Source organism: Aspergillus uvarum, assembly GCF_003184745.1.
Source record: "Aspergillus uvarum CBS 121591 unplaced genomic scaffold BO82scaffold_2, whole genome shotgun sequence".
NCBI classification, from domain to species: Eukaryota; Fungi; Ascomycota; class Eurotiomycetes; order Eurotiales; family Aspergillaceae; genus Aspergillus; species Aspergillus uvarum.
The window spans coordinates 882,509-896,558 of record NW_020291299.1 but is presented as its reverse complement, the minus strand read 5'-3'; the positions used below and the strand labels follow the sequence as shown (position 1 = coordinate 896,558).

Below are 14,050 nucleotides of genomic sequence, written 5' to 3'. Positions count from 1 at the left end.
AGGTCTAACTATCCTCGGGCTTGTATTGATGATATAAGCGTCGTCATAAGACTCAAGTTCAGTCGCTTTTGAGGTAAGTAGCAACGGGTGTGGGCCACCAAGATGTTATTTGCATTGTAGAAAATGAATGAAGATTGAGCTAGGGTTTGAAGCCAAAGAACGCCAGGAAGACAACTCAGTACAGGACATTTAATCACAGGGTCGTTTAGTTTGCGAAGAACAGCCAGAGAATGCAATTAGGGTATCGTGCTGATTGAATTGGGAAAGAGAAGTTCCGAGCGAGATCAGACTATTTTCCGAACGAGACAGAGACACAAGCTAGTCAATTGTTATTTCCAGAGATTTCACAAAATGGACGGTGACCGAGGGGTACGATCGGTGTCAGCCCACTCTCCGTTATAGTGATATCAAATGAGGAAGACTGTATTCGAGCTCCGAGCTGCACAGTCGCAACGATAATAGGCAGCAGGTCAGCAACATCTACCATCTTTCCTCCGATGAGAGTCGCTCAACCTAAACACATCTTCCCATTCTCTCAAACCACCTCTTCGGCCATTCTCGGCTTCGGCTCTGTTGTACCGACGACGCATCTGGACAGAACCATCATCGAGCGTTGTTCGACTCCGAATACTAGATCCATCACTGGCGCTGGGACCATAGCCACCATCCCCGTATTGGATTCCACTTTGTGGATCGTCAGGATCGATCTCTCCTAATTCAATCTTTGTGAGAATTATCCGGGCCAGCCGGTTGAACAACTCTTCCACACCCTCGCCAGTTAGGGCTGAAATTTCGACGGCTACCGGGATACCGGATTTGGCTGCCCAGCGTGACACGTTTTCAGTGCTGACTTCGCGACCGTGCAAAGTGTTTGTCGCTGTTAACCTTGTTCCTGCTTCATATAACACTGTAGAACGAACAGACCCGCCGGTAGAGTCTGGGAAGAAAGAAGAATGCTTGCTGGACGTGCTAGACGGTGTAGGAGGCGGCCGGGAGCTATCATCGAAGCTGTAGTTATGTTGCATGGCATCCGAGGTAAGATCTGCTTTGTTCCCCGCGAGCAGGACTGTGAGATTGGGAGAAGCGAGAGCACGCGCATCCATTAGGAATGTCGGAAGGGACGTGAATGAGGCCTGGGAGGATACATCATAAATGAGGATGGCCCCCGCAGCCCCTCGGTAGTAGGATCTGGAGACAGATCGAAACCTCTCCGTTCCAGCCGTATCCCATAGCTGGAATTTGATTCTTGTTCGCCGGGAGCCGGTGCCTAATTTGACTATCCGGGAGGAGAATTCCACCCCGATCGTTTGCGAAGACAGCACTCTCCCTAGACGCACGCAATCTGTTAGCAAGCCAGGCTACCAGCTCGGGACGAATGTATACATAGGCTAGGTCAGAGGTTGAAACCCTACATTCATTCTTCACAAAGCGATGTAACACACAGGACCTTGGTTGTCACGGATAAGTGAGCGAGTGATGAGCTTTATTTGCGTCCAGTGAAGTCCATAGGGTCTTACTTTCCAGCCCCGCTTGGCCCAAGAAGGATTACCTTAGCCAAATAATCGTACATACTCTCCAGTTCCTGAAAGAAAAAAAGGAGGGGAAGATAAAGCGACCGGTCAGTCCTGGAGCAAAACGAGCAGCTTCTGGCACAACGACTGCATCGATTCCAGTTGAGGGTGAGGAGGGTTATGTGTATGTAACGTAAGGGGCATAATGAGAAGATCGCATACCTGGTTCCTCTCAGCCTGGAAAGATGTAGCTGAGGAAGCATTCGAAAAGCTCCTTTGACGCACCATGGCGCCAAACAAGAGCCATCCAAAGGAGAGACTCGGATGTTGTGAAGGTGAAGGGAAAGAAGAAAGGTGACGAGGCAGGTCAAAGTTACTGATGTAGACCGTACAGTACCACGTATTGTATACTTTACAGTACCCCTGCGCAGGCTCCACACTAAAGGCAACTATCGATTGCCCGCTACAATACGAGCCCACACATCAAATCGCAAATCTGCCTTCCAATTCGCACACAAGTCTTGTACAAGGAAATGAGTTGAGGGATCTTAGGCCAAGGTTTGCTACATATGTTCATGAAGAAACAGATAAGGCTCTCCGACCATAATCTAAATCTGATATGAGAGCTAAAGACAATTTATAAGAGCGCGCCACTAAGGCTCGCTGATCGCAGTAAAACCAATGCTGTCCGTGGCGCGAGAATGCAGAAAGAAGACATCAATTCGAATTTGCCGACAAGGTTCGTGACTTAGTGGCACCTCTTGCGTAAATGGACAACAGTACTCCATCCTTCGCAACATGCTTGGCTCATCTTGTGTCCGCACCAGCAGCTATGAAGCGAGTGAGCTGCTATACTTAGTCTGTCGGATGCGCTACGGGTACATGGTTGGCTGATAGATTGCCTCGATTGCCCGCTTCTGGACATAGCAAGATCGTTCTCCTTATCAGTGACAGTTACTTCTCTTTCCTCTGTCGGACATTCGTGATTTGTTGGAGTGGGATGATCCTGGCCATAGAGGTACTCTGAATACATTTGCGAAGGAATATCATGCCATTGCCCACAAACGCAGCAGATAAGGAATACCTTAGAAACATGCCGACCTGGGCAGTATTTCGGCTGGTCGCCGGAGTTTTTGGTTTGTATCAGCAAAGTACCAGATATCGCGGCTGGTGCTTGCTTCCGTGCTGGTGAAAGACAAGCACTAAAGTCATGCCTAGAATTCTCAATTTCAGGACTTTTTGGACACATTGCGGGAAAGTCATTCTCATCTTTTGATTGTGAAGCGACGGAAAGACCCTCATCCGCCGTGTTGTAATCATCTGCCGACATCTCGCGAGATGAAATGTCCAATGAAGACAGAGACCAGTCAAATGGCAGTGGTTGATCGGCAGAATATGTATGGGTGACTTGTGGACTCTGTACCTCTGAAGTCCATTTGGACTTAGTGAGACATGCCTCATGATCGAGGTAGGAGTTTAGCTTGCACATGGCCTTGGTCTTGCTCTGCCCGACGCCAGCGCTGTAGCTGACTGAAGCCCGAGAGTGAAGTTTTGCTCTCCCATCATGCGAATGCCCGAATTCAGCCATACTTGATGCCAACGAATCTATTTTTTCATCTTGAATCCTATGCACATTATCATTGGAGGTATATTGAGGGCGTTTGTTTGAGAATATTGGCCGGTCGCCGTCGCAATACTTATATGCAGGTCTGTGAATGTTTGCTCTTTCAGATGAAGCGCTAAGGCCTTGATGATTGATCGGTAGCGGTCGCACCGGGCTTGATCTGACAGTTATGCCATTTTCCAAGCCTTTGGAGTAGGCTTGTTTCATTTTCTCAACTCTGACTTGGGTGGTTGATTTGAATGAGGTTGGATTGGTTGAAGCTGGTCCGCTCGCCAAGTCACCCACCGAGGTCTCTGCCAGGGGCGATGACTGATATTTTCTATATTGCCTCTGAAACTGTCTGTTATTGGAAGGCCTTGCCGAACTGGCTTTCCAGGGTTCTTTTTGTGAAGTGGTGAATTCATTGGGGTGCTGAGGCCTTGCAGCGGACTGCTCAACTTCATATGAACGGGAGTCCCCGTGTTTATAAACCAAATCTGCGCGGGTGTCTTGGGTGTCTTCGATAGCGGATTTTATATTTGGCAGTAGACGCCCAGAGGTCTGAACAACCTCAGAGATCCTTGTCTCTGTATTCAGGACCGCTGAAAACGAGGTACGGTCCAAGTCTCTTGTTTGTTGCGACGCGTTTGGGGCTCTTAGCTCGGGCTTTGCTGATGGGGAAGTATGACTCTCGTTTCTATATGCGGCTGGCCCCTGCCTTGTCTCGTGGTGGACCAGACACTCGTGGGGCAGCCGCGATTTGCTGGTCTCGTTCACATCATAGTCTACGGTCGAATGGGTAGGCTTCCCCAGGGGACCGTCCTTGTGATATGAAAGCAATGCATTTGCCGCAGTGAGCTCTTTCGATAGCGCAATGCTGAATCGCTCTGGTACTTTTAACAGCGCCCGATCCCCTGGATACAAGTCTGCATTCGGCCTTGACTTTGCGGTGCTAGGTGACTGTTGGCATAGTCCCCGGTCAGCCTCGTGCGCCGAGCTCGGTCGAGAGCGCGATGAGCGCCTTGAAATGGAGAACATGGAAGAAAGCCTAGCCGAGGACCGAGAATCATCCGCACTCGCACTCGACGCCCTGCTCCACCTGTCTAAAGGTTGTTTTTTGGAAAGACGGCGGGTTTCCCTTTTCAGTAGACGGGATTTTCTGGATTCCTCGGCCTGTTCGCGCCTGAGGAGCTGTTTCTCGAGCTCTGCCCGATCTGCTTCCAACCGCTTCGTAGCCCGAGTCTTTTTGTTCCTGGGAGCGTCATTGTGTCCCCTCGCTGGGGCCTTGTTATTAAGTGTTACCGCAATGTCGCCTTCAAAAGAGTATCCCGTCCTTTTTAATGGATACGCGTTGAATAGTGATGCTGATAGTCTCTTGGCCCTAACGTCGCCGATAGATTGCCTCGAGTCGTCACGTTGACCCTCCTCTGTACTTATCTGAGAATGCCCACTGCTGCTTGAAGAATTCGAATTTGATCGCTGGGTGGCTGCTTTTTCCGGTTCGGACCTTGTTGTCTGGTGAGTAGCCTTCGGACTTTGGCCTTGCTTGCCCTGGGGCTGCTTTCGAGAGAATCAGCGTCCAAAAGTGCTTTGTCGATAACAGACATGAGGTATATGTAAGAGGATATGATACTCACATGCGTTTGCTTGTCAAAGCCGAGTGCGCGCTGGATTTGCTGAGTGATAGACGGTCTGCGTGGCCTTCTACTCAAGTGGCTGTTCTGATCCTGCTTCATCTTTGCGACATAGATCCAGCAACAAAAGGTGACTGGCTGGGGGGATCATAGCACAAGGCGTTCACTGGCGGAGAGACAACCTGAACCGAGCCTAGTCATGAATATCACCAATCGCTCTTAGTTGTGGGGCTGGGCCAGATAGAAGATTTCGTACTGGTGAGGGACCTGCTAGGGGTGTAAGGCAGATTGTGAATGTTGATTAGCACAAAGTAACAGGGAGTTCGGGGGCTGAACAAACTGCAACAGCGGTTTCAGCCGCCTCACCAGCTGCAGGCCAGCAGCACGCGAAGCTCGGATCCCACAAACATGGGTAAGAAGATGGCGGGTCAGCTGCAAGGGTCTAATGTCACGCCGGTCGAGGTCCAAATCGATGCTTCATCCGTGAATGAACTCTTTTGACTGTTTTGGTTCATTTGCTTTCTCCAACTCCTCTCTATCCTTGGCCCTAAACACTCAGGAGCATCAGAGTGGCATGATAATCCGGGGGCGAGGTTCGCAGGCCTAGGTTTCGCAACGTAGGAAGACTCTACCGGGCTCATTGGGCATTGATGCATGCACGCTCTAACTTAGTGAGTAGTTAGATAGTACATACCTAGTATAAGTAGTGGTTTTTTAAAGATTCATGTAAGGAACCGGAGAGTGCAACCGAGTAAGATGAGCGCGTAAGAGGAGACGGCAAACAAGGGGCAAGTCTTTTCTATTCCATCATATGCATGAAAGATAAACTGCGGAGCCAGAAGGTGTTGCAATGGGCTTTCAAAATACGTGTGCAGATTGATATTCAGGGCGATTGACAATAAATCTATCCGTATGCTTAATTATCGGAGTTCGTTCAAGACAGTGTACTGTACTGTATTGTACGGGTGCATGCGACATACAGCTGACCCCGGAGGTGGGGCTTGAAGAACCACACAAATAACTTTACAGTATGTACGTACATACTGTATTAAGGAGCCCTGCCGAGACCCGCCCACTCATCAACCACCCACGGAGCAAGTCCAAGCCTCCATCGGCCATTAACTACAACTGTGCTATGGCTACATACCATAGTGGTGTGGCAATCAAGATATTTCGATGCTTGAATATCAGCTCGTTCTTCTGATCATCTTGTGACGCATTTTCAAGAAGAGAACAGACAGCAAGGTGGCAGAGGGTGACGATATATGAAGTATCAAACGTGACATATGGGTGAAAGTTCGATTCGAGTGTTCAAATGGATCAACGACCCAAGAACGTATGCCAGGAGTCTCCGCCGGATTACGCAAATGTTGTCGCTTCTTCGTCGGCGAGCACATTCCTACAGCCTCCGGCTCCTTCTCCATACCACAACTGGCAAGAGTCTCCAGAAGAAGATCGCTTGCCTCCACCAGCAGCGAGCTACCTTTACTCATCTACTGGCAATGCCTCCTCCCATGACGCTTTGCGTGCGCACGAGTTCTGTGATGCACATCCACTAGATTCCCCAGCGATGCCATCTGTTGCTGCTTACAGATCTGTGGAGCAATATGATTTGACACCAGTACGGCCGTTGGAGTTTCATGGCAATGTGCATGTTGCTCCTCAGGGTCGTTGGACGGGCTCCACGGGCCACGGAAACAGTGACTCTATACTGACAACTAACTTGCCTCTTTACTTCTCTCTGATCGACTCCCCTCTTCGCACAAATATGGTCAAGTCAATCTACTTCGAAGTCAAATTACTAGGCCTCGGCGGAAGGTCTAGCAGCAGGCCTGCCGAACCTAGCGGGTTCGCTATTGGATATGTGGCAAAGCCATATCCATCTTGGAGGTCTCCCGGCTGGGAGCGAGGGAGTCTCGGCGTCTTCTCTGATGATGGCTGTCGCTTTGTGAATGACTCCTGGGGCGGGAAGCCTTTTACAAGTGAATTCCGCGAAGGAGAAACGGTTGGCCTAGGAATGTTGTTTCGACAGTCATGCGATAAAAACAGAGTTGATGTAACCGTATGCTTTACTCGTGATGGACAACAGGTGGGGGCTTGGGATCTTGCTGAGGAAAGAGATGAGGACTCCGGCGGAATTCAGGGGTTAGAAGGAGATTTCGACCTCTATGGGGCTATAGGGCTTTTTGGAGTGGTGGAGTTTGTTGTGGAGTTTAATCCCACAGCTTGGCTATGGACTCCATAATATGTTGTTTGATCTACTCGCACGTTAGTTAGCCTCGATGCTGGCGCACGTATATTGCAACTTGTTTGTTTGCACTACGACTCTGGCTCAACTGGACCTCGGAGTCGGAGTAAAGCCTTGGGATACACCTTAGTAATGAACTCTTATGCTCGCATGGGAAGGATTGGAAGAATCCTGCAGTACAGGCAGGAACAAATGTATTCTGCCATATTGCTGCACATTCCTATATGTGCGCACATGCAGGCAAAACTGGACCTGCCTTTGATGGTAAATCAATCAATATATATGAAAACTAGCAAGTCGTGAAAAGCCAAGTCGGCAGAATAACCTGACAGCTGAGGTGGGGGCAAAGATGAACAGAACAGGCAGCTGGTACTCGACACCTACAACGCTAAGAAATGAGATCTTCTAGAAAGAGACCTGCAGATTGGCTGAGGATTCCCCTACTGATGCACATGCTCAGTATATTAGTGTACAGGGGGAGTTTAACCGCATTTCCGCTGATGCTGTCAACGGACGACGGGAACCATAAAAGGGGGGAAAGGACATGGTTCTCAAGCCGATATGCGAGCACTGACGTCACACCTCAGACAGATCATACATGTCCTATACTCCTGTATAGCCTTCATCAATGGGGACTGATGAGCACTCATTCCCGATAGAAGAAGAAATCGGACAATTCCTATGATGCTGCTTGCCGTAAAGTGGAATTGGGGTATGTAGCATAGTAGCCATAGTAACTATCAGATAGTCTTATCTCCTCCGCCTTGGAAGATAAGCATGAATATGATGGAGTTGCAGATGAGACTGGAAGAAGTCGGCAGATCTACGGTACCCAAATTGGAATGTATGTATAGTACAGTGCGTAAAATATAGTATGAAACTAGTTACCCAGCTTTCTGTTGTATTGGAGTCAACTTGTAAATCTGCACATGCATGACTCTCTAGTCCAAAAACATCCGTCAATCGATTGTGATTTATGGCCAAAAGAGGTTGGCAGGATCGCTGCGGACTGCTACTTTGATTCGGTTATTGTACAGTAGGTGTAAGTAGCTTGGTGCTTCATCATGGTACTGTATATACAAATGTCGGTTCGGACACCGCCTGGTAATTCTGCCCCCAGGAGTTTTCACGGCTTTCGCAAAATGGAGGTTAAAAGGAGAGGGATGCTAGAAAGCCAAATTCAGGATATGAGTGCGCAGTTCGTGGAGTAGGTACTACATTTTTGTAGTGGAGTGGAATGACCAGAGGGGTATCCTGCTGCTGCAGCTGCCATCCACTACTGTGACCTCACGGTATAATGAAATCCTATTATACGAATTTACGCCATACAACGAATTTCCAGAAGAGCCTGATGAGTTTTACCATACAGATTTCGCTAATTCACCTTATAGCGAATTTCGTTACATTAGCTTTTCTCCCCCATACAAATTTTCAGAATTCCAATATATCAAAGGCCTAAAATTTGCCTAAATAGGGAAAAACCGGGTCAAAAGCGAGTGTTCTGCTTAATCAGCTAGCCTCATATCCTTGGTAAATCACGTGAATATCTATTTACATCTATTCTATATCACAACAAGCACTATATAACGAATTCGGACCCGCGCCTCTATCATTTCTTTATACCGTGAGGTCACAGTACTCGTATATTTGCGAAGCAAGTTGAACTTAGAACGCCTCTTGTGAGGGAACTGGGAAACCACAAATGGCCTGGTCAAGCTCCAGTAACCCGTAGCACCCCCACTCCCCCCAATAGCAAATCCTACAAATGCTCTCATGTAGTAACTAGAGAGAGCAGGCTGAAGCGGGTTGCTTAACGCCTTGCTCAATTCCGGCCCATGCTATCCGGTAGATATACATACAGTGCCACAAATCACCCGTCTTCAATCTTAGCACTCGATCATCACCATATTGAGGATATTGCAGGACACAGCATGAAGCTTACGGAGGATCAGGCTGACACTTCACATTTGGAATGAAAATATCATGAACGGAAGTCCAAAAGCCCTATAGAAGAGAGTAATAGAGTGTGAATGCCGGTACTCGCAGTGGTGTGGCTTGTCGGCATTGGAAGTAGATCAATTTGCACCCTACGTTACAATGCTGTATGTACGAGTACTCTAAGTAAACCGTGTCTGCCTTGCCACTCCTCTGCATTCGTTGGGACCGTTCCCTGTACGTCTTCTGCTTGGTTAGTAATGCCATGCATTTCTGCTATCAATCATTAGGTATTCACTCAAGCTTGGTCGAAACTGGGAACATGAGACTAGGAGTGCTATGTGTCTGTCTAAACGCAGCAAGTTTCCTGAATAGCCGGTCCACGGCGTCTAGATAAATGAATAGTGCCAACCTAGTCTACGACTACGGAGTAGTCAGTTTCCCCTCGCTCATCGCTGCCGGATCCGTAACGTGCGGGCCGCAGGCTTTGCAGTGTTCTACCAACCATCGGACGCTTATTGTGGAAGCGGGTTCACTTGCAGCAAAGAATTGCCCCATAGCGTGTGCGGCCCCAATTTACTCCTACATACGAGTATTTTTGTATGGGTATGTACTGCGTACTGTAACTTACATGGAAGAGGATCCCACCAGTAAGTACTAGGCTGCGCTAAATACTAGGCTGCGCTAAAATGTGCACAGTCCGCCTTCACCAGAAGATAATATCACTCAAACGGAGTCCATCTGAAGACTGTAGGTCTACCAGGTGTATTGCTCTGGAAGACGAGGCCTACGTTGGAGAGCTATTTCCGGCAATTGATCTCACAGAGCCACGGCCGAGTGAATCATAGGCCCCTTTCTCATACTCGAGCAAAGTTGCGTGATATCAACTTGCGCATATTTTCACCTCGAGTCTAGATAAGTACGGATTCGGATAGCTAGATTGAGTGGTGTCGTATAAACACGGCTGGCGTGCTGATCGACCGCATACGCTGCATGTCATCTCCCTCGTTGATCGATGGGGAACGGAATCTGTCATAGTTTCCTGATAAGCGCGACCTTGGTATGCGGGTAAAAGATAATGCCAGTGTAAGCGGCACTTCATATAGAAGTTTAGGCCTCTGAGGCAGGTCGCAGTGAGCACTTCGGTGAACATTAATATAGCCTTGATAGGCAAACCAGCGTCTGTTGATAATGGGCTAGCTCTGCATCTCACTCCCGCCACAAGCATTCGCCGGTAGATGGCATGTAAACTATTTCATTTGACGGTCAGGATGTCTTCACACACCTATGCACAATATAGTACATATTGAGCTATTTGAAATCTTTGGTGGATAGGGTACCTAGTGTTCTGAGCACGGCATATTATGTGTTGTGCAAAACCTAGCTTATTAGTAGCCAATCCTCACACTGAATCATGAACCTGGTCACGAATCAATTGGACAACATCGAGGGATGTGTGATGAGATCAGTGTTCAACCTTTCTACTTAGCTACTAGTACAAGCACTGAACACCACCCTTCAACTCATACCATGTAGTACTGCGTGCTCTGTATAACAACAGCTGACTAATATGACCTGACTAATATGACCCGATTCGCGACTTCTTCCTGTACGTACTCAGGGTGCCCATCACAACATACGAGCAGCGAATTGTGTGGGCGCGCCGGAATGGATACTTCCTCGGTCATTCCCGGGTATATGTGGAGAGAGACGAAGTCTAGTACATAATACCAGATATGTCCGTGCAGCAGCCGAGATATGTCCTGTACGCGTCTGTTTTACTCGCCTATATGTCCAAGCCACACCGTTGGCAAGTCATGTTAGGCAGATCAGCTCTACGCCCTTGCTGTGAAACTTTTGGTAGCTGACCGAGGAGGAATCAAAACAAGGTTCATTAATTAGAATTCGTGAATACTCATTAGATCACTAAACCCCTGTCACCTCAGTTGAACGAACGGATTTCTGACTACCTAGAGCCAAGAGGAATAAAACAAGCGGGCTAAGTACAGTACCGTAATGTACATGCAGAGCACTCGAAAAGGGTCGAGCATCAAATCGGCAGACTTGACCCGCACGGACGTACGTGTCTGGCTACATCTTCCGGATGTTTGTGTAATCCTCCGAACCGTATTTAGTGCCGAGTCAAGACGAAGTTCATACACGGGCGGTAATATACGAGAATTTATTGCGCTGTCATTGGGTAAAAACACTCACTTCTATACCGGGCCTAGTCAGTCGGGCGGTCCTCGGAGTCCGTAAATCTCCCATCACAACAAATACAACCATTTTTCGCAACTAGATTCGACTGCTCAATCATAGAACACTGTGCTCTAACTTACCGTTAAGAGAACACCAGGTTAGCTTGGAAGCTTTCTGTTGAGTATGTGACACTATCTGCAAGCCTGCAACCGCCCCGCCGAGTTCTGAAGCACATAACCGTTTAAGGTGACTTGCAGGAGCATCCACTTCCATCTGCAGCCACTAGTAAGGCTGGCGGGCTACAATTCACCTAGCACACTAGCAAGGAAAGGTAGGATCCATCCATTGTCCATGCAACTGCCATTCCGGGAGTAGTCTGCGGAAGAAGGCATCCCTAGATAAAAGATAAACGATTGCACGATCACGAAAAGCCCACAGAATTCTTGTGCGCCAAGCCAGAATCGTTGGGATAATGCGAGTCTATCCTTAGACAAGAGGTGGAGCTCGGGCCGCACGTTCACGTTATGATAAGCAGACGCAGAAGCGGTTCAATGAGAGCAAGGGAAATGGGTGGATCCTTGAAGCATCTCTATGCTACGTCTGTAGTCTGTACAGCACAATACTAGTCGCTCTATATTTGGAGCTAAAGTGTGAACAGCGGTCCTGATTATACTATTGAGAGATGAATTCTACGAAAACGCCGTTTGACTTGGTAACAACTCAATTAGTTGTGTTGATCTCCAACGGAACTCCATAAGAGTATCGAGGTCAAGACTCCCAGCAGCGAGATAAGTGACGCCGGTTCTCACGTATGAACCTACACCATAGAAGGGTGACCAGACTGGTGGGCTCCGAGAACGGACAAGCCAAGGGTGTAGCAAGTGGGTTAAAGACCCCAATCTTGTTGCAAGTCCTGCTTGGTAGTAGTAGGAAAATAATCTAGCTGGCGAGGGGCGCCGTCAATTCAATGTCCCTAGCAGTTCTAGAATTGCTCCCAGCCAAGGCGATTGCCTTACTAGTGTACTACTACCTACCTCCTAGGTAGATTTTTTCATTTCTGTTTCTGTGCCGCTATTGAAACTATCTGGGGCAAGAAGGGAATTACGCCTGCGGAGTATACGTAAGTGTAATTTTACCGGAGGATAAGGGCTAAGTTTTGCCACAAACAAGATGCACGCACGAGCCATCTGTCAAACCTCTGGATGTGAATCCATGAAGCCAGCGATCATTGTGGATAAATGTGCCGCCCCTGAGTATCGATCTTGCGATGGGGAGCAAGCTCCCTTCTCAAATCAAGGCTTAACCATAGCAATTGATTTTCTTATGGTCCACCGAGAATTGGAAGGCGCCCAGCCGCATTCTGTTGGATGTAGTGAGTGTAGCATGAGCATCAACCACATAACACGGACTTGTACTAGTGTTATGAGCACTACTACGTGAGGTACTATCAGCATATGCTAATGTTGCTCATTTCCCCACCCAAGCTCCACGACCTGTTTCTGTGAGCGCTATCATAGGCCATATGAGCGCGGCCGGTGGGCTCGTCAGACGGGTTTGAGAGATCGCCACTAGGATCACCAATTGGCTTGCACATTTACAGCTTTGAGGTTTGCATGGCTATGCCGTCAGCTGTGGTTCAATCAATCGGTAAGGCAGATCTACCATGTAAGTAGTCAACCATTAAATGAAATCATTCCACCAGGCATTGTAGTTGTAAGCTCGTTTCCTCCCCGGGCCAATGCTCCAGGCCATTGATCGGGACAACAATGCACCAGATGCTGAACCCTCAAGACTCAGTCGCCGGTCGACTAAGCTGCATCGTTGATATTGATAAAATCGCGAATGGGCCTCAGATTTGTACCTGCTCCCTCCTGATTCTCGACTGCCGGCTGTCTAGGTCAGTTCATCTTCAATAGTCACAGGCGTCACTGATAGATGTCAGGAATCCACTCCTCTTTTGAATGAACTTTGAAGGGAGATCATACCTGTCACTTGCTGTGGACCTTTGTTCCACGACGCCCGGAAGCTGTCGCTTAGCCACTTTGCCCCGACCTATACTCGTGCGAATGCACATCATATTTGGCTGGTCATTATCTACTGCTTCAAGATCTGCAGGCACAGTAAGATATTGCCCAGAGTTCTAGGTAGACAGCAAGCACTCCAGGTCTTAGTGATCTCAAGGTCCATTGGATTGATTCAACCTGTGAACTGCACTAGAAGTAGAAGTAATGCCTTCCATAAATACCATTTAGTAAATTTGTAGTGATTCAAATTTTTACCTTTTCCTTTCCGAGATAGTAATGCTTGCTGTCGAGTGGCATACATCCCAGGCATGATTTAATCATTTTCCTTTTGGCTTAATTCGAACAACCATGCAGTGGTGGATTTAACATGCCCTATACTTTCCAAGTATCATAGAGTACAGAACAGCAGTACAGAACATCGATCGGTCGCCACTCTAGAGTAATTTTGACCAAGGACAAGGTAGTACTACTAAATCTAGCAGTTTAGAAAGGAATTCTTGGTATCATGTGCATATTGGGAAGCTCGAGCAAAGGGATAGATAGCATCGATTGCTTGAGGTTGTGATGATGCTTAAGAAAATCAATCCCGAAGGCCAGCGGACTCCCGATGCCGCCTCCGGAATGGTAACGGTAATACCGGCAGTGTCATGCGGGCTGTGTGTCTAATTGAATAAGAATGAAGTCTGAGTAGCACGTGAATAAGCTGGTATAACTTTTTTTTTCTTCCCCCCCCCCTCTCTTTCTCCTCCCACCTCCTTTTTGGTTTTCTATTTTATTTTGATTTTTTGCTCTTTTTCTACTCCGTGCTTTTGTCTTCCCACTTTCCACCTTGCTCACTTGGACGGCTATCCCCGTCTTCATATTTATCCCTCATCCCTCATTTTGTTTAAGTAAAA

The 14,050-nt window shown here is 47.9% G+C and overlaps 3 protein-coding genes across 3 annotated transcripts; 1 reads left to right on the top strand and 2 right to left on the bottom strand.

The window, feature by feature from the left end:
- Nucleotides 1-44: 44 nt before the first annotated feature.
- Nucleotides 45-1,585, bottom strand: BO82DRAFT_300121 (putative Ras family GTPase (Rab4b)). Its single transcript, XM_025632043.1, has 3 exons — nt 1,518-1,585; nt 1,413-1,447; nt 45-1,327 (listed from the first exon to the last, which is right to left on the bottom strand). Exons 1-3 carry the CDS (start codon nt 1,568-1,570, stop codon nt 471-473), a joined length of 945 nt encoding a protein of 314 aa, XP_025497170.1. The 5' UTR covers nt 1,571-1,585; the 3' UTR covers nt 45-470.
- Nucleotides 1,586-2,077: 492 nt separating this feature from the next.
- On the bottom strand, nt 2,078-5,342 carry BO82DRAFT_350077 (uncharacterized protein). Its single transcript, XM_025634049.1, has 2 exons — nt 4,752-5,342; nt 2,078-4,674 (listed from the first exon to the last, which is right to left on the bottom strand). The coding sequence occupies exons 1-2, from the start codon at nt 4,848-4,850 to the stop codon at nt 2,260-2,262; spliced, it is 2,514 nt and encodes an 837-aa protein (XP_025497169.1). The 5' UTR covers nt 4,851-5,342; the 3' UTR covers nt 2,078-2,259.
- A 468-nt stretch (nt 5,343-5,810) lies between these two features.
- Nucleotides 5,811-7,171, top strand: BO82DRAFT_350076 (SSH4 family protein). The gene has a single exon (XM_025634048.1). The coding sequence runs from the start codon at nt 6,064-6,066 to the stop codon at nt 6,991-6,993; it is 930 nt and encodes a 309-aa protein (XP_025497168.1). The 5' UTR covers nt 5,811-6,063; the 3' UTR covers nt 6,994-7,171.
- The last annotated feature ends 6,879 nt before the right edge of the window (nt 7,172-14,050 follow it).

What these genes read in the sequence shown, in the direction of transcription:
- BO82DRAFT_350077 (XM_025634049.1), bottom strand. Translation starts at nt 4,850, where the DNA reads ATGAAGCAGGATCAGAACAGCCACTTGAGTAGAAGGCCACGCAGACCG. An exon ending in GCTTTGACAAGCAAACGCAT is followed by an intron (nt 4,675 to 4,751) that starts GTGAGTATCATA and finishes TTCTCTCGAAAG; the next exon opens with CAGCCCCAGGGCAAGCAAGG.
- BO82DRAFT_300121 (XM_025632043.1), bottom strand. Translation starts at nt 1,570, where the DNA reads ATGTACGATTATTTGGCTAAGGTAATCCTTCTTGGGCCAAGCGGGGCT. An exon ending in GGGCCAAGCGGGGCTGGAAA is followed by an intron (nt 1,448 to 1,517) that starts GTAAGACCCTAT and finishes GTGACAACCAAG; the next exon opens with GTCCTGTGTGTTACATCGCT. An exon ending in TCGCTTTGTGAAGAATGAAT is followed by an intron (nt 1,328 to 1,412) that starts GTAGGGTTTCAA and finishes GCGTGCGTCTAG; the next exon opens with GGAGAGTGCTGTCTTCGCAA.
- BO82DRAFT_350076 (XM_025634048.1), top strand. Translation starts at nt 6,064, where the DNA reads ATGGATCAACGACCCAAGAACGTATGCCAGGAGTCTCCGCCGGATTAC.